This window comes from Triticum urartu, chromosome 4A, assembly GCF_056163025.1.
Source record: "Triticum urartu cultivar PI428250 chromosome 4A, HENAU_Tu73, whole genome shotgun sequence".
Lineage (NCBI taxonomy): Eukaryota > Viridiplantae > Streptophyta > Magnoliopsida > Poales > Poaceae > Triticum > Triticum urartu.
In genome coordinates, this window is record NC_141876.1 from 607,558,226 (window position 1) to 607,576,942 (window position 18,717).

Here is an 18,717-nt window from a genome sequence, read left to right on the forward strand (position 1 = left end):
CTAACGTCATCTAGCACATTCAGTAGAAAACCGACGTTCTCATGTTAGCTTTTGGGATTCTTTAGCATAAGTAACTTGGATAGTGCGAAGAAATTCAATTTTTTGCAGGTAAAAGAAATTCAAAATTACTAGTACTAATTTACATGGTTTTACTAGAGATTTTTCATACAGTTTCACTACTAGTTGGTGACATCAAATATTCGTTTTCTAAGCACCGATAAAAACTTACAATATGTGATTCAACATGTTTTATGGTGTGCAGTAAATAAATATATGTGTTTGGCAAGATAGAGAAGATTTATGCTCGTAGCTTGGGAAGTTGGGATGGAGAAAGGAAAACAATGTCCACTCCTCATTCGCACCCAGCCGGCCACGGACCACGCGCATGCATCTTATTCCAGGGAGCAGAGCACAAGAGACAGGACTGCTCAGTGGTCGTGGTATCACACGCTTTCTCGATCTCTTTCCGGCCAGGTGATTAATTCCTGTGCACAAGCAACCGTGTGATCGACACGATTGTACTAGAGGTAGTATAGTCAGCTACAGGACATATACAATCGCTGCTTCTTCTTTTTTCGTAACTGATAAAGGAAGGATGGCACAAAGTGAGCGAGCACCAAAGATTCTTATTTGGCCTCGCGTGCGTGCATGAACCACAGATCGCTTTTGGTTTTCATGGGCGGGATTTGCTTTAGCACATACATATATTGCCCTTCCTTTGCACTGCACGTACTCTTCGACACATCGACCATGGTAGCTTTAACCATGTTCCCTTTTGCACTGCTTTTGCGTGGCTGCAGTTAGGCCTGGACCAAAAGCTCGTAGCTCGCGAGCTTAATGAGTGCTCGATTGTTCGGCTCGTTAAGCTCGTAGCTCGCTTCTTAATGAACATAGCTAATTATTGATTTCAGCTCGTTAAGCTTAACGAGCTTAACAAGTGAGCTAACGAGTTTCACGAGTAGCTCGTTAAGCTCATTGATAACAACACAACATATATTTTCATCTTACATGACAAACTTTTTATAGCACATCAGCCCATCTAGCTATTTATTCTAATCAACATATGAGACAACAAACTACTGCATTTCTTTTTGTAGTCACTATATTTCATCTTGAAAATCACACCCACACATTCATCATGTATATTATAACATATTATAATCTGCTAACGAGCACTCGTGAGCGCTCACGAGCTTAACGAGCTTCAAGCGAGCCGAGCCGAGCAGGGTTTTTTTGCTCGTTAGTCTTAACGAGCCGAGCCTTAATGAGCACAAGCTTAATGAATATGAACTTAATGAGCCGAGCTGCTCGTTAATCCACCCCTCATTGCAGTACATGATCAGTTAGTCTCGTTATTATCCCCATGCCCATGCATCCCTGCATGTCGCCTGCCTCTCCGACTGATTCGATGCATGTTTTTCATCATTTTTATGTTAGCACATACTACTAATTTCAATGCCTTCTATATCGAAGTTTTTCTTCTGATTTTTTTTCACTTGCTTCTGAGTTACGCATTTCACACCTGAAGTGAAAACCAAAAAATAAAGCACTTGCGAGAAATATTTGTACATATATACGGCGTAGCAACAGCATAAAATGACGACCTCCAGGAAATAAACAATCGCCATGCCTTTTCAGACGAGGAACAGGTCGTGTAGACGATGACACAAATCGCTCGCAGCCACCGCCTCCTCACGCATCTGCCTCCTCCCAAAAAGGCTAGGGTTTCTCTGCCTTCCGTTAGCAGCGCCGTCGGTCCGCCTCATTCCTGGCGGCCTTGGATATGGTGGATCTTTGTCCATGCCAATGGAAGGACTTTGTATACATGTTTCTTTGAGTTTTGTTAGGGTTTGTGTCATGCTTAAGAAAACAAGATGGCGGTGGCTCCCTGAAAGATGAAATAAGATTCTTCCTCTCTGGCCTCCATCTCGGTGGTGCGTCTAGCATCGTCGCTGGACGTGTGGAGGTATGCCTCCGACAGATCTATTTTTGGTGAATTTGCTCGGATCTAGTTGTCGTTCGTCTATATTCGTGTGTCTTCAAGTTGAATCCTTTCAATCTACGCTACACTTCATCGACATCAATTGTTGTTCCGGTGCTGGTCTTATGGGCCTTTAGCACGAAAACATCCTGACTGTCTACTACAACAAATTTGACCCAGGTCCGACGAGGAAGACGGCAGCACGCCTTCAGCTTGCTTCAGTGCTTATATACCTCACAAGGTAGACGTCTACTTCAGTGCTTATATACCTCACAAGGTCGTCTACGGATCAGAAGGTTCTCGCAAAAAAAGAAAATGCCTCCAGAGATATTGTTGGACTCGCGTGCACATTGCCACTTCTCCTTTGCACGTATGCCTCTCCGCACTTGACATCCACCTGGAAACTTATTCTTTTTTTTGGTGCACGTACAACTTTTTTTTAGCCGATGGAAGCTTATTCTTTGGACGGTTTTAGGTTTTTCTTTTGCGTGGCTGCACTACATGAGTTGTCTCGCTAGTTATTCTCCCCATGCTGTGCATGTCACCTCTCCTCTCGCAATGCACTTATTCCATGCAACAAATCACTAATTCCACCCGCAAAAAGAAACTAATTTCACCGGGTCTTTATTTAAGCACACACTAATTAATTTACATGCCAGATTCTTTTTCTGAAGGAAGAGAAACATACTCCCTCCATCCCGAATTACTTGTCGCAGTACATCCATTTCCGTGACAAGTAATTCAGGGCGGATGGAGTTTTGCGACAAGTAATTTGGGACGGAGGGAGTATGATTTAGGCTACGGTCTGAAAGCATAAACTTGTGATCCAGGAACCAGAGGGGTGCCCTCATCGTGAAGCCGGTCCAGGTCCATCCCTGCAGCCACCATATGCTCGCATTAGATTAGCATGACACGGATGGTGTGTCAACTCTTAAGGAAAAATGATTAACGGTAAAATACCTTAGAAAGCACGCCAATCATTATGCAGATTGTGAATTTCCAACAATGTTGACCTTTAACTTCCCTGTTTCTAGAGACTTGCAGTGATCATTGAACACCTTGCTGCAATTGCTGATGTCCAGTTGTTGCAGCGAGAGTGGAAGGCCCTGTTCCGGCAGCCTCGAGATTCCCAAACAACCACTGATCTTCAATCTCTTGAGTGAAGGAAGGCTGTGCAACACCGCGGGGAGGTTTTTGAGATCATAACTGCAATCCCGGAATTCCAGCTCTTGCAGGGATTTCAGGAGCTGAAGCCCTCTCTCTTGCTCCTCTGTTAGTCTCGTTACAAACTCCCAATTTTCAAGTTGTAGGTATTGGAGGGAGGTGAGTTGCTTGCAAACTGACATGGTAAAGACAGAGGGGCCATCAAACACAAGCCTTTCTAGTCCAGGGAATAGAGCATAGCCCTGCCTTGACAGATTCTCCAGACATGGAATCATGCCAGGGGATCTGAATACTTTGAAATACTTGAGGATGCCAAGTAATTGCAAGCCTTCTACCGCAGCAAGTGATCCACAGTTTCCAATTACCAACTCTTCCAGTGTCGTGCAGTTATGCAGCTGTAGAGATCTCAGACTTGGGCTGAACCACACTTGTAGTTTTTTGAGGCAGGTTAGATTGCCCGGAAAACAGGGCTGCAGCATGCCTGGTGAATCACCACGGATCTCGAGTTCTTCAAGTGATTTTGGCAGGAGCCATCTTCCATTCATCTCATCATCATTTCCATATTTATCCACCAGAGATGAGAGCAGCCTGGGGCATCCCCAAATTGTTAGCTTCTCAAGGCAGGTAAATCTAGACAAGTCTTCATTTTTCCTGCAAAATACTTGGTGTGGGAATTCACGAATCGATATCTTCTTCAGAGAGGACATAAGATTTAGTGAAAGGCAAAAGATTCCATCTTGAGCTGAGCTTGTCAGCAATGTGTCATCTGGATCTCCTGATGATGAGAAACCATAAGATTGAATGTTTTCTTCCTCTTCTGCTAACTGAGTTATCCCCGGGCAGTCCTCTAAAAACAATTCCTCTAGGGCCTGCATATAACCCAGCATCAAAGATAACCACTTTCCTGCTATTCCACAACACTTAATTCTGAGAGTGACAAGAGATGGGAGGGAATTACACTTTGCAGCTGTCACATCTTCACGGGTATGCTCTGGTATAACACTTGACGAGAAAAGTTTTCGACAGCTACATATTTCCAAACTCCTTAAAGAAATAAGTTCCCCTAATCCTGTGAATGCAATAGACACTAGATTTTGGCAACCATCTATACGCAAGTATCTGAGGCCCCTCAGGTTGTGGAATGCCAAAATTTTGCAATCCAGTATAGTCATCACATCAGAAGAAGGATCAAAATTATCATAGCCCTCACTTCTGGATCCAATTGTTAATGTGTCACCAGATGATCCCCCTATCCTTGGGAATGTTGGAACGTCGGCGATGGATAGTTTGGAAATGGTAGGTGATGGAGGAAGGGGATGTGGCACAAGTAAATTAGGACATCCATGGATAATGAGTTCCCTCAGACTGGGCAACCATGACTTCTGCTCGATTTTAAATTTCTGGGAGCTCTGAAATAGAGGAAAGATATTCATTGCAGGACATCTCTGAATCTTCAGAACCCTTAAATTTGAGTTCAAGTCCCTAGTGGAAATGCAGGAAAACCGCTCCAACTTTGGCATTTGAATTAATACCAGTTCCTCCAATGAAGGAATTGATACTTCTGTCATGCTTGGCATTTCCGTCAACTTCAACTTTCTAAGGAACGGAAGCTGTTCAAAAGATGGAAGTATTTCCAATTTTCCACAACCCTCTATATGAAGAGTCTGCAAAGAGATACTGTTGGCAAGCCAACTTGGGGAGAGATTTCCATTGTAGCCAGATATCCACAGATGCTTTAGGTTATTGTGTGGCTCAAGGCCCTCAATAACCTCTACTGATAACCGATCCGTTCCAGAGCTCATGTCCCTACCATATTCATCATCTGACGAGGCAACTTCCCAGGACAAGTGCAGCTCTTTCAAGTGTTGTTTCTCTCTTAATCCTGCCCCATAAGCCTCCTCCCGAGTTTTAACATTTTCAAGGTGAGACAACCCAAGTCGTACAAGCTCTTTCATGGACTGGAGTTGTGTTATCTCAAAGCCACTGGAATTTCGAACCACAAAATTAGGTAGCTCCTGAAGAGATGTCAGATTACCAATGTTAGCTATGGAAGAGTATGCCCCCTCTTCTGTAACAAGATGCCGCAAGCTAACAATATGGTCAATCCTAACAGGTATAGTAGGATTGGTGTATGAGCCAACATGTAAAACTTGAAGATGACGAAACTTGCTCAAAATTCGAGGTAAAGCCCCAAGCCCATCAGCAGCTTCAACTTTTAAGTAGCGAAGATGGGTGAAATTCACCAAACTGCACAGTAAAGGATTTAAACCAGCAGATGCTACAGAAATTTGCAGCAGGCGCAAATTATGTGCCTCTTGAAATATATCTTGAAAGGATTTCAAGAAGAACATGTCATACTGCCCAATGAATACCAATGTCCTCAATTTCTTCAGCGATGTACATCCAGCGAGCACTTTCTTCTCAAACTTCTTATTGCGAGGTATGTTTTCATGCTGACCTGTGCTATATCTAGAATCTCTTACTATTGATAAATGGCGTATAGTTGGCAGCACCTCACAGTACTGCACGCCATCTATAGTTGCACACTCAGTTCTTGAGACTTCCCTTGCAAAATCATGCATAAGACCACACATAACATAGCAAGTTTGATTGCCTGGATAGGTCTCTTCTCTTTCAACTTGCTGTAAGAAGCCCAAGTTCACAAGATCAGCCAGATAGTCCAATCCTTTCTCCTCAAGTCTCTTACTTGAATTATCACACTTCACAAATCCCTGCGAAATCCAAATTTGGACTAGCTCCTCATCAACAAACTTATATGTCTCAGGGAATAGAGCACAAAATAAGAAGCATTGTTGTAACCTGTAGGGGAGCTGATCAAAGCTAAGCTTCAGAGCTGACATTATACCTCCACTGAGTTGCAGAGATTTCCAATCTTCGTTCTTCAGAATGTTATTCCAATGATCAATAGTAAGGTTCCTTCGTAATAGTTCCCCTACTGTTGCTGCTGCTAATGGGTTTCCCTTTAACTTCTTTACTATTTGCAATCCAATGTTGCTAAGATTTTGATTCCTTTCATAGTTCTCATCACCAAAAGCACATGATTTAAATAATAACCAAAAATCGTCACATGCTAAACTGCGTAACTTAATTGGTTCAACTGTACCAACAGTTTGTGCAACAGACAATTTTTGAGTTGTCAAAAGAATCACTGTACCCTTTGTGTTACACTGCAAAGGAGCTAATAGTTGGCTCCATCTGCGGAAGTTGAAGTCATCCCAAACATCATCTAAAATAAGCAGAACCCTCTTTGATGTGATATGCATCTTCAAGACCTCCTGAAGCTTGGCAAAGCTGCATAAACCTGCATGTGTTTGCTGAGAGACACAATCTAAGATCTCTCTAGAGAGTCTCAGTTCATCGAAGTTGTTAGACACTGAAACCCATATCCTTTGGTCAAAGTGCTCTGCGATGGTTGGATCATTGTATACAAGCTGAGCAAGAGCAGTCTTTCCAACTCCTGCACTGCCTACAATAGGAAGAACATATGAACCATCAAGTTTGTCTTCTGTCATGAACTTTATGATGTAGTCCTTCTCTGTAACTCTTCCATAAACTTTCCTTGGAACAACACTTGATGTTCTTAGGTGTTGATCTGATGTTATACTTCGATAGCGATTTGAGCTTGCAACAAAATCTGAACCATGTAACTTGAGAACCTTACTCAGAAACCCCGATATGTCTTGCAACCGGCGAGTTATTTCTTTTATCCTTTGCAAAAATCCAGCCTTGTTCCAAAGGTGTGTTTCAGGTTTGGCCCCCCATGTAGACTCATCATCCATTCTAATCCTTTTTCTGCTGTGTGAATCACCAATGGCAACTGTTTCAACATTTTCTATACCATCAGCGCTGCTGCAAGAAAAGATAAAAATAATTGTGGATTGTCCAAATTGTACAGATGCTGAAATGAGCAAGATTCCACATGCACATTAATGTTCCTAGGGTGGGGGAATTATATTTATATTTGTATATGGAAGTGAATCAAGATTGTTGGCTTGATAACTGAATCAACATTCTTTTGCTAATTAAGTCTTAATATTTTCCTATGTTATCATAACCCTATAGTCAGCTAATAAAAAAAATTATGTGCGTGCTTTTGAAATTGATAGCTGCGTCCAAACCGGTCTTGTTTGGACGAAAAGAGACTGGATGGTCAAAGATAAAGAGAAACTGGAGAAAATAATAAGTTAGAAAAGGAAATGTGTGATGACATCCAGTGATTAAGTGCAGTACCTTGAAGGGATTAGTGGCTGGTCAGCTGCTTCTTTTTTCTTTGTACAACCTGCACTACGGATATGGCGTTTCAAACCTGATGTCCCATGTTTGGGTCCACAATTCAGCTCTGAGTCACAGTGAACACATTTGGCTTTCACAGGCCTATTGTTTTCATCAGTTTCGGATATCACAAAGTGCTTCCAGACCGGAGACCGCATCTTGCCACCCTGCCTACTCTGTATGTTTATATCTCTCCTTGATTTCTTATCGACTAGCACTGCACCAAATATGTCTTCCTGCTCTCTAAGAGCATTATGTGTGTCATTCAAAAATTCAGCAGCTTTTTTTTTATTCTCATAATGTACAGTCTTTATATGGCGCCTCAATTGTGATTGGCTCAATCCACAGCCAACCATCGGCTCTGAGCCACAGTGAATACATTTGACTCGACAATCATTTCCATCTTGATCCACGAGCTCATAGTGTTCAGATATTGCAGACAATCGCCTCTTGCCAACCTGGCTACTCACTATATCCATATCTCCGGTCGATTTCTCATGGACTTGGACTGCCCCAAATATGTCTTCCTGCTCACCCAAAGCATTATCTGAGCCATCAGAAAAATAGGAATCAGCATGGTCCTGTACTGCTTGGCCAGAAATACCTACCTAGGATTGGCGTGCTTTAATCGGCGTGTGTGGATTATATGCGTAAACTAGAAAAGATTATTAATTAACATAATTTTACCAGCAGAGTAGGCTTACCTGACGAATCTGTAGTAGGGGAGTCGATGAACAGGTCGGCGTATGTAGATTGTATGGGTGTATCCTCGTGTCTGACTACTATGGAAGAAAAAAGAAAAATATTTAGGATATTATCTGTTGAGCTGCTAATTTCATCAATACAAGAGCTCCCTAAGTAGCGTCAAACAACACTCAAGAAAGCGAAGGAAACCAAGGAAGGCAGCGATGACCAGTTCAGATGAGGCCTCATCAGCGATTAAGTTCATCAGAGCGCTGATTAAGGATACAAGCCCGTAAGTATACATGAAGTCAACATAGTGTATTCTTTTCCCTTCATATTAACATAGTGTTAGAACTAAACCTTGCGGGGTCAGTAGTTTCAGCTGTAGGTGTCATTTTTCTTCAGTTTCGTCAAAGTTAGTTAGTTGGCTGGTTTTATTTTGCAGGTTTAGCAACCTGGAGTGAGTCTCACACAAGCGTGATCTGTTTGTGGAATGGCAAGAGCGTTGTGGATCATGGGGGCGCATAGTCCAGGCCACGAGCCCCATTTCCCTTTCTGTAATCTGAATAAATAGAAGAAGAAAGAGCAGAAAAGCTGCGGAGGTTGCAAAACCATTGTCTTCCACCACTCGCTCTCGTGCGCTGACATCAAGTTCACCAAACGAGAGACCATCACGACTTTGGGATGCATTTCACCGGCATGGTTGTGTAGATGGAGCTCCTCAGAGAGACGGTCCAAAGAAGCATGTCGTGCGCATGTTCCTCTCTATGGTGCCGAAGAGGTACTCACAGATCACGTTTTTGATCTGCTGGTTGTCCTCGACATGCTCAGCGTCGAGGAATTCACCACTCAGCTCAAAGCGGCCGAGCAGTAGGAGCTCGACCAAGCGGACACTAACATTGGGCGCTTCCTACTCACAGAGTGGATCACATGGTCCAAGGGCCACAGTGGTCCCAGCAGCGGGTTGTCAGGATGAGGCCAGCAATCCAGAGGGCGAGGGGGCCAGCAATCCAGAGGGCGAGGGCACAGGCACGACGCCGGTGCCAAACAGAGCACCGCACAAGGTACCGATGATGGCCGGGACAAGTGCAGATAATGTGGAAAGTTGAACCAGTGGCACATGATTGCCACAAGAAAACAGGGGGGGGGGGGGGGGGGGTGAGGTGCACCCGACGCAGGCTAAGGGCACCGACGTTGTTGATGGCGTGGGTGTGCGCTCTCTCTGAAGACCACAAGATCGAGGGCACACATGTTGATCATGTAGAGGAGCACGTAAGGTACAATTCGAACGCACCAAAGAGTACAAGGCGAAGTGGTACCTGGACACGAATACCAGCAACCACGTGTCCGGGAGCGTGGCGTGCTTCAACGAGCTCGATCATCGGGGCACGGGCACAATGAAGTTTAACGACAAATCTAGCGATCCATGGGCACAACACCAACCTCTTCGCCGACTACAATGACTGCCATTGAGTGCACACCACCTCTACTTCATCCGATGGCTCTGCGGCAATATCATCAACGTCAACCAGCTCAATGAAAACAGCTACAAGTCGCAAATCAAGGACGACATATTCACCCTCAGAGATCGGCGCCACTGTGTCTTCTCTCAGATGACATATGAGAGGAACCGACTGAACCCCTACAACATGCAGGTGGCGCAGCCAGTTTCCAATCAATGCACACCTCCAACGATGAAGCATGCCAGGTATGGGCACCTCAATTTCCATTCACTCTGGATGTTTGGCTATTAGTAGATGGTGCATGCATTGCCATCAATCGACCATGTACATCAGCTATGTGACAGCTCTATAGCATGCAACGCCAATCCAAAAAGCGGTAAAGTGTCGTGCGGCGCACATGCTTGATCTAGTGCACAGAGGCATGTGCGGGCCGATCACACCAGTGATGCCAGGGAGGCTCCGCTAGTTCATCCTCGTCGACGACATGTCGCGCTACACATGGTTGTTTCTGTTCCCCCCCCCCTAAGGACGAGGCATCGACAACGGTCTTCTAGGCGCCCGTCAAAGTCAAAGTCGAAACCAGTGTGCGGAGCCTCAACACAAATCAGGGTGGTGAGTTAACCACGGTGGAGTTCAGAGAATACTGTGCCAACCACGGCGTCCAGCAACTCTGGGTGAGAATACTGTGTTAACCACGATGTTGTCTTTGACAAAGTGGCACAGCACACTGGAAAGCCGCCAAGCCTGAAGGCGTCCACCAACTCCTGCCATGGCAGGAGCTCCACAAGCAACAGAAGTCGCTGCCACGACAATGAACAAAAATGACGAAAAAACTATCACGACAATGTCACAAGGTGCGAGACAAGCGGCTACCAATGCTGTAAATTCATGCAATCGAGCTACCACAACAGAAACTCCTGCCATGGCAGAAAATCTAGTCGTGGGCTTGCAGCCGAAAGGTCGTGTACACGATGCCGCAATACCTCACCCTATCTGTAGAATGATACCGGCGATCCAAACAATGTGCACAAGTTCTACCACGTCAGTGCGACATCCTTTGCACACCGCCCTCACCGCCCAAGCAGGTCGAGTGCCTGGTGCTGACCTCGCTGGAGGAGCCCGCAATGTTCGTTGAAGCGGAGCACTCGCCCAGTTGGACAAAGGCAATGCTCAAAGAGATCTCTTCGATCAAGGAGAACATCACTTAGGACCTCGTCGAGCTTCCATTAGAGCACCATTGCATCAGCCTGAAGTGGGTCTTCAAGGTCAAGCGTGACAAGGGCGGTGCCATCATCGAGCACAAAGCATGGTTGGTTGCAAAGAGCTAGGCAATCAATTTCAAGGAGGTGTTCGCACCAATTGCATGCCTCGAATCAATGCGCCTACTACTGAACCTCGTCACCCAGGAGGGGTAGCCGGTCCATCACATGGACATGAAGTCGACTTTCATTAACAGCCATCTGCAGGAGGAGGTGCACGCCCAACAACCTCTGGGCTCGTAGTCTTGGCATAGGAGCACAAGGTCCTTCGCCTCTGCAAGGCACTCTACAGACTATGCCAAGCTAGACGCCACACTTGGCGCTCTAGGTTTTCACCACATCGAATCAAAGCACGCGGTCTACATGCACGAGCTGCTCCATGTACGTCCACGACTTCCTCAACACTGGCTCAGACGACGACGAGATCAGTCGTTTCAAGGAGGAGATAAAGGCTCAATTCCGCATGAGCAACCACGTTTTATTTGGGAATCGAGGTTCGCCAGAGCACGAGCGGCACACCTTGGGGAAGTCCTACGCCCGGAAGATTCTAGAGAAAGCTGTTGCTGAGGAGACGCAACTCAAGCTCAGCAAAGACAGCAGCGCTCCACCGACGGATGCCTCGTTCTACTAGAGCGTGGTCAGCAGCCTCAGGTACCTGATTCAGACGCGACCAGATATCTCGTACTTGGTCGGTTACATGGGCAGATTCATCGAGGTGCCCACTACCAAGCACCTGGCAGCGGTCAAGCATATCCTATATTACATCGCCGACACGATCGAATACGGCTACCACTATGTCAAGAGCACCGGGCGCGCAACTCTGACGGGCTTCGGTGACAGCGACATGGCCGGCAACCTCGAGACACACAAGAGCACCACCAGGGTACTCTTCTTCCTTGGCAGCAACCCGATCAGCTGGCAGTCGCTGGGAAGCAGCAGAGTACATTGGCAGTCGCTGGGAAGCAGCAGAGTACATGGGCACGGCGGGCGGCGGCCTGCCAGGGAATCTGACCGGCACGTTTATTTTTGGTGGAGTTAGCAAGCACTGCTCCTCGCGGACATCTTAACAAAGCCTCTAGGTTGCATTAAGTCAGATACCAAGAGCAGAGGAGCAAGATATGAGGCATCAACAAAATGAAATGATCACGGCAAGGCTAAGGAGGAGAATGCTACTCCCTCCGGTCCATATTATTTGCCGCTCAAATGGATGTATGTAGCAGTGAAATACGTCTAGATGCATCCGTTTGAGCGACAAGTAATATGGATTGGAGGGATGTATGTAGCAGTGAAATACGTGTAGATGCATCCGTTTGAGCGACAAGTAATATGGATTGGAGGGAGCAGAAATAAACATGCGGCATCAGTAGTTTCAGGTGTTGTTTTTCTTCAGTTTCGTCAGAGTTACAAGAAGCTGGAGCGAGTCCCACGCCACCGTGATGTGTTGGTGAGCGCAGTTGTGGATCATGTTCATGGGGGCGCATAGTCCGTCCGTGCCACCAGCCCCCGTTCCCCTTTCTGAAATCTGGATAAATAGAAGATAAGAAAGAGCAGAAAAGCTGCGCAAGTTGTAGTTGAAAACCATTGTGTCTTCCACCGCTCGCTCTCGCCTACGTACTCTGCTTTAAAACCGACACATACCTAAGGTTGACCTTTTCATATACGGGGTACTAGTTATAGATGCGTGTTCTGGCTTGCATCCCTAGCGCTGATTGAGATTTGAGAGCGCTTCTTTTGGGGGAAAGAGGAGATATAATCGATGAACAGAAGTAGATCTGAAGGCAGGCAGGCATACCTGATGAGCCTCCAGCGGTGGACTTGTCAAGGAGGCGGTAGAAGTCAAGGTCGTCGACCAAGTCGTCGGCGTCGTAGAGCAGATCCCTGAGGCGGGCGAGGGATCTGAGCAGCGGCTCCTTGTTGCCGGTCAGCCTCTCCCGCACGGCAGCGTACCCCATGTCGACTATCTCCAGCTCCATCTCGAGCACCTCCATGTCATGGCCGAGCCCCGCCTGATGAATCCACGCCTGCAGCTCGGCGGTGGAGATGGCGTCCAGAATGGTCTGCGCCAGCCCCCCAATCGAGTCCTCCATTATTTTTGCCAGAGAAGTGGTTCGAGAGGAAGTGGGGAACGACCAGAACAGAGGAGAGCAGAGCAGAGCAGAGTAGGACTACTTATAGGAGTTGTAGCTCGTGAACGGAAGCGCACAAGTCAAGCAAACCACCCGAACCACCTGGTTTCCTCCTTTATTTATTATTCGATTCGACATATATACATGGAGACGCAAAAAAGTAGATGACACTTTTTCCTCGTGGCTTCCACTGACTGGAGTACTCTACTGACTAGTGGAATCAAATTACAAGTGGACTCGTGTATTGCGCGCACGCACACAATAATCCTCGCACCTTTTCCTCCAAGAGAAAAGATTATTGATTGATTGATCTTCACACACAGCACAGCAGTGAATCTTGCCTACGCACTCCACAGTCCATACACGTATACATACATACATACATACATACATACAGATTTAACAATTAACTTAAAATTCATATACAGAAATACTAGTGCATCAAACACTTAACAGAACGCTATGCAGATACACACCAATAACAACAGCAGAAGCAGCATGTGTAACTACTTGGCCTTCACTGCAAGAAAACATCCGAAGCCAGCAGCCGCCGGACATGAAGAGGCCACGCGGCAGCCTCTCCTTGCTGGCCCATGCATCGCCCATCCAGCCCAAAGGGGCAAAATTCCGTGTTTTGACCTTTTTCCGATAGAAATTTAGGATCTGACCCCGGTTTGAAAAAAATTGGGATTTGACTCTTTTGCTACCGCAAGAGGACCTGGCGGTAGGGTTAGACAGCCTACCGCCAGGGCCTCTGGCTGTAGGGTGCGACGGAGGGGGACGACGGCCGTTTGCCTATGCTGATTTGGATAAGTATCCTACCGCCGCCCACCTGGCGGTAGGCTGTCTAACCCTATTGCCAGAGCCGCTGGCGGTAGGGTGTGGCTGGGTTTTGCCGTACAAACCTTTTGTAACGAAATATGTAGGGGCCCTGGCGGTAGGTTCACCCTACCGCCAGGGGGGCAGCGGTAGGCTGTGTGACCCTACCGCCAAGGTCCTTGACGGTAGGGTCCTGTGTTTTATTGTTTTAAGTTCATTTGCTTGCTTCTTTTCAAATTCAATATGACAGCAATATCACAGCGAGTTTCACAAATATGACAGCAATATCACAGATCTTAAACAATTAAACTTGGGCATCACATACACATTAACAAAACTTGAAGTGCATAGAACATTTCAAACGAACTTCAACTAATTAGTAGACGGAGTCCCACATAGTTTCACAAATAGCAAACACATAGATCCACAAATAACAAACACATAGTTTCACGTAGTTTCACGACCACTAGACAAGTTCAACCAAACGAAGTTCAACCAAATAGCAAACACATAGACAACCCAACTACAAGAGCCAACTATCGAAGAGCATAATCGGTTGCTCCTTCCCCTCATGGAGGTACGGTCCTCGTTACTCTTTGAACGAGTCTCTTCAGTCTTCTTCTTGGGCCGTTGAGTAACCGGTCTCTGGAAAGGGTCCGGACTCAGCAAATCCTTCTTCTTCAGATTCCTCTTCGGCAGCTGAGGCGGTTGAGATGATTGAGTTGGTGGAGGTCCATAATCTTCATCGTACTCCTCCTCCCCGTTGCTCTCATCCTCCTCCTCCCCTTCTTCATATGTGGCCTCCTCCTCCTCCTCCTTCTCCTCCTCATCCTCTTCCTCCTCTTCCTCCTCCTCCTCCTCAGCCAACCTAGACGACGAAGGAACATGGCTCGATGAGCCGATGTGACCCTGTGTGGCTACAGGCCGATAAGCTTCAACCGACCCAGCTCCAGCACACCCAAGCAGCCCTACTAGTTTGCGACAACGCTTCACGAACTTCTGCACTCACAATGAAACAAGGGCATAATAAGTATCAGGTTTATGATTGCAAGTGAACAAGATGCATCTGTTCCGAGGAGGCTGAAACTGTACCTTCATCGTCCCCCTCATTTTGTTCTCAGATTGTACGCTCCTGGGGATATCACCTAGTGCATCTGAGGCTTCAAAGATGCATCTGTTCAGCTCACCAGACTGCAACGACATAAGTCAGTCACGATGACGAATAAAATAATTTAAATACAACCGTCGGTTCAAACTTACCACTCTGTTGATGAGGGGTGCAAACTCCCTAAATCCACTGTGCATGTCTCTGATGCCGGTCTGGTAGGCCTCTTCCTCGGGGTCATCCCTCTCCAGCTCCGCGATGTCTTCCGCCGTCCACCAAGGCCTGAGACGAAGACGGTGCTTCTGGCCATCATCGTACCACCTCATGTGTCGGTCCAGGTAAGCATCCCAGTCCGTCACTTTCCTCTCCACGTCTTTCCGGTACCTCCATCGGTTCCACTCCGTCACATGAATTTTTTGCTCCTCTCCCTAGTCTGTGATCAACTGATTCTTTTGCCGGCTCATCCTGCAAGGCATAGGCCACAAGAAACATCATAATAAAGTCGCCACGCAATGAAATCATGTGCATAAAGAACAAAGCGCTCACAGGTGGAGCGCGTGGCCGCCGGTATCGGTGGGCTGGCCCGGTGGGGTATGCTGATACACCTCAAACTGCGTGGCCACGCGGTGTGGCAAGTGCCACTAGACGGCGTACACACAGATCATGGGCATGATGCACCGCCAGAGACCACGGTCCGCATCGCACATCACGTTCAGATCAAAGTCCCACTCTCGGTCATGATACGGCCACCAGTTTACCTATTACATATACGTTGGTAAGTTCCCACTCTCGGTCAAAAGTGGAATCAAAGAGAAAGGTGTTGAGCGAGTTCATATACCTGTGTATGTGTCAAAGCGTCCAACTCGTTGGTGTAGGTCTTGTACGAAGTCTTGTTTAGGCCCGTGTAGAGTTTAACAACGTCCCACTCGTAAGCTACGTGGGGTGTCGAGTCTTGTCGCCGTCTTCGCTATAGGCACCCCATGGGCGTCTTGGCATCTTCTCCTGACGCCCCACTGGCAGCCGCTCCCACATCCAAATGGAGAAGGCCCAGACAAAGCCACCCATATTGGACTTGTCTTCTGCCCTCTGCGTTGCATCGTCAAGCTGCAAAACATCAAATGAGGATCAGATATAACAAAATGTCATGGACACACTTTCGTAGGTAGGTAGGCAATTAGATACTCTCTTACCGAACGGTATAGGTAGGCGAGAGATGTTGTCCCCCAACTGTACCCTGCATCCCAGTCCGCTAGGAAGAAGAGATACGACCAGTTGGCAGAGTTCCCGGAGCTGTCTGGAAACACGACCTCCGTGAGAATATACCACAGGTAGGCCCTCGCGTACCACTCCACAGTCGTCTCGTCGGTGCCATCGGGGCATGTCTGCCAGTGCTCCGAGAGCCAGGTCAACGTCACACCGGATGTACGGTTACCCTTAGCAGCGGGGCAGCCGCCGATGAGGGTGGCAACCCTCTGCTGCCAGTTGGTCCTCTCCACTCGCCCGGTGAGTGCATGACCCTCGATCGGCATGGCAGTAATCATCGCCCAATCCTCGAGGGTCACCGTCATCTCCCCGCATGGAAGATGGAAAGAATGGGTCCCCGGTCGCCACCGGTCAATCAACGCTGTCAGAGCTGCATGGACAAGCGTCGGCGGCTGACGCTTGAACTGCAACACAAAACCCAACAGACGGGCTTTCTTGAAGAACGGCACGTAGCGCTCGTCGTAGTCCATATGCCCATGAACCCCGTGACCCCTCATGCGCAGTGGCTGGAGCATCTGTCAAAAAATGAATGCCAAAAGTTAGGAAATTATTTTCATCAATCCGAAAACTTTGATCAATATTTCATTCATATCACTTACCTCTCCGTTCTCTATGAAACGGGCACGATGACCCTTGTCGAATGCCCAATCCAGCATGGAGTACCATGGGCCGATGTTGTCCGCAAGAGGTGTCCGCCTTAATAGAATTTCATAAACAAAAGCATCATAAGCATAAGCATACATAAACAAACAATGAAATCAAATCATATCAAAATCATATCAACATGCATCATATCAAAATAAAATCTTAAGCATATTCGTCCAACAACATCTACTACACATGATGGATCAAATCATATCAACATGCATCATATCAAAAAAATCCTCCAACATACATCATATCATCATATTTTTAAATAATTTTTTCCAAACAACATCTTCATATCATCATATCAACATGCATCATAAAACTAGGGTTCATCTTCACACTACATCATATCATCATATCAACATGCATCATCAAACTAGGGTTCATCCTCATATCAACATTACATCATAATTTTTTTAACAAAAAAATTATGAACTAGGGTTCATCTTCACACTAACATATGAACTATTGATTAGAGTTCATATTCAATACCACTAGTTACTAAAGAACTAAGAACTAGAACTACAATCAAGCTAAAACAATCTTAGGTGAAAAAAATCCAATCTAAAGTTCAGAAATATGAGGGATTTCAAGCAAATAATGCGTCGAATCGGAAGCAAGTTTGCAAAAACTAATTGGAGGGATTGGAGGAGCTTACATTTCTCTCTTCGGGGCCATGTCGATCCGCAAAAAACGATGAAGAAACGGTGAAGATCCGAGAGGGGAGTGGAGGAGATGAGAGAGGGAGAGAGGGGCGACTTGGGGGAGAAAAAGAGGAACTGCCGACCGGGGGTGGGGAGATGGGCAGGGGCGCGGGGTCTCGGGCGAAATAACTGCCTGGACCCTACCGCCATGGGCTCCGGCAGTAGGGTTAGACAGCCTCCGCGTGCTGACGTGGACAAGTACCCTACCGTCAAGGGCCCTGGTGGTAGGTTTAGAGCCCCTGGCGGTAAGAAAAAGGGTCAAATCCCAATTTTTTTTCAAACCGGGGTCACATCCTGAATTTCTGTCGGAAAAGGGTCAAAACACGAAATTTGGCCGCCCAGAGGGGCGACTATGGACTGCAATTTCATCTTTCGCTTTGCTCTGCTGAGTGATGTGCTCTCTTGGAAAAGTCCTCTTTGGGATGTGGGAGTATGGCAGGCATGGGATACGGGACCATGGGTATGGGCCTGGGATACTAGTATATGGGACCGATCGATGGGACGGGCCGTGGGACTCCCAAATATCCCACCTCCTCACCCATTCCCGGTACCAAACCTCTGACTCATTCCACGATTGCGGTGGCAAGTGGTATTTGTCGTGTTGGAATAAGTCGTATGTTGAGCCGCCCTAAGGGCATCTCCAGCCGTTGGCCCCCCAGGGGGCGTCTAAAAGCGCCGCCTGGGGGGTGAGCCGGCGCAAAAAATGGCCCTGGGGGCGAGTCGGCCCCCAGCCGTCGGCCCCCAGGGCCGCCCCCAGGCGTGTATTAAAAAACAAAAAAAAGAACGTTCGGCGAAGTTATGATAAAAACTAGTTAAATTTCGGCCAAACATTACAAATTTCAGCGAAATTCGTCCAAACATTACATTAACCTAATCTAAAAAAAGAAAGGGGGAAGTCGTCGCCGCCGTCGCCGCCATCGTCGTCGGCGGCCTTCTCCTCCTTGACGCGGGCGCCCCTGCTGGACCCCTGCCCGGCGTCGCCATGGAGAACAGGCGGCGGCGCGTCGTCGTCGCTGCTGTCGCATAGGACGACGACCCCGCCTTCCTCGCGGCCGTGCCGGCGCTCCTCGAAGCGCCGTAGGGCAGCGCGCTGGCTCTCCTTCTCCTTCTCGCGGTGTGCCTTCTCCATCGCAATGGAGTCCTGGCACGCCCATTCGAGGGCGGCATCGTCGTCGTCGGCAAACTCGGCCTTCACCGGCGCTAGCGGC

At 47.2% G+C, this 18,717-nt stretch overlaps 2 protein-coding genes across 4 annotated transcripts; both read right to left on the reverse strand.

The window, feature by feature from the left end:
• Positions 1-2,587: 2,587 nt before the first annotated feature.
• LOC147977258 (uncharacterized) lies at positions 2,588-12,986 on the reverse strand. Of its 3 annotated transcripts, none has more exons than XM_087519224.1 (5): positions 12,637-12,986; positions 8,143-8,217; positions 7,397-7,985; positions 2,942-7,015; positions 2,588-2,856 (listed from the first exon to the last, which is right to left on the reverse strand). In XM_087519224.1, the coding sequence occupies exons 1-4, from the start codon at positions 12,929-12,931 to the stop codon at positions 2,962-2,964; spliced, it is 5,013 nt and encodes a 1,670-aa protein (XP_087375350.1). In that variant the 5' UTR covers positions 12,932-12,986; the 3' UTR covers positions 2,588-2,856; positions 2,942-2,961. The 3 variants fall into 3 exon arrangements, with proteins under 3 accessions (XP_087375350.1, XP_087375351.1, XP_087375349.1); XM_087519225.1 differs by having other exon boundaries at positions 2,942-7,012; positions 8,143-8,220; XM_087519223.1 differs by having other exon boundaries at positions 2,589-2,856; positions 8,143-8,220.
• A 425-nt stretch (positions 12,987-13,411) lies between these two features.
• LOC147977259 (uncharacterized) lies at positions 13,412-15,220 on the reverse strand. The gene is made up of 4 exons (XM_087521111.1): positions 15,050-15,220; positions 14,882-14,980; positions 14,658-14,788; positions 13,412-13,430 (listed from the first exon to the last, which is right to left on the reverse strand). The coding sequence occupies exons 1-4, from the start codon at positions 15,218-15,220 to the stop codon at positions 13,412-13,414; spliced, it is 420 nt and encodes a 139-aa protein (XP_087377237.1).
• Positions 15,221-18,717: the final 3,497 nt, after the last annotated feature.

Bases quoted from the DNA above. Each gene is read 5' to 3' on its own strand.
- LOC147977258 (XM_087519223.1), bottom strand. From the start codon at position 12,931: ATGGAGGACTCGATTGGGGGGCTGGCGCAGACCATTCTGGACGCCATC. The intron at 7,986-8,142 runs GTAAGCCTACTC...CTGATGGCTCAG, and splicing joins CCCTACTACAGATTCGTCAG to ATAATGCTTTGGGTGAGCAG. The intron at 7,016-7,396 runs GTACTGCACTTA...CTTTTCTTGCAG, and splicing joins CAGCCACTAATCCCTTCAAG to CAGCGCTGATGGTATAGAAA.
- LOC147977259 (XM_087521111.1), bottom strand. From the start codon at position 15,220: ATGAGGTGGTACGATGATGGCCAGAAGCACCGTCTTCGTCTCAGGCCT. The intron at 14,981-15,049 runs GTAAGTTTGAAC...ATGTCGTTGCAG, and splicing joins CACCCCTCATCAACAGAGTG to TCTGGTGAGCTGAACAGATG. The intron at 14,789-14,881 runs GTACAGTTTCAG...TTGTGAGTGCAG, and splicing joins AAATGAGGGGGACGATGAAG to AAGTTCGTGAAGCGTTGTCG.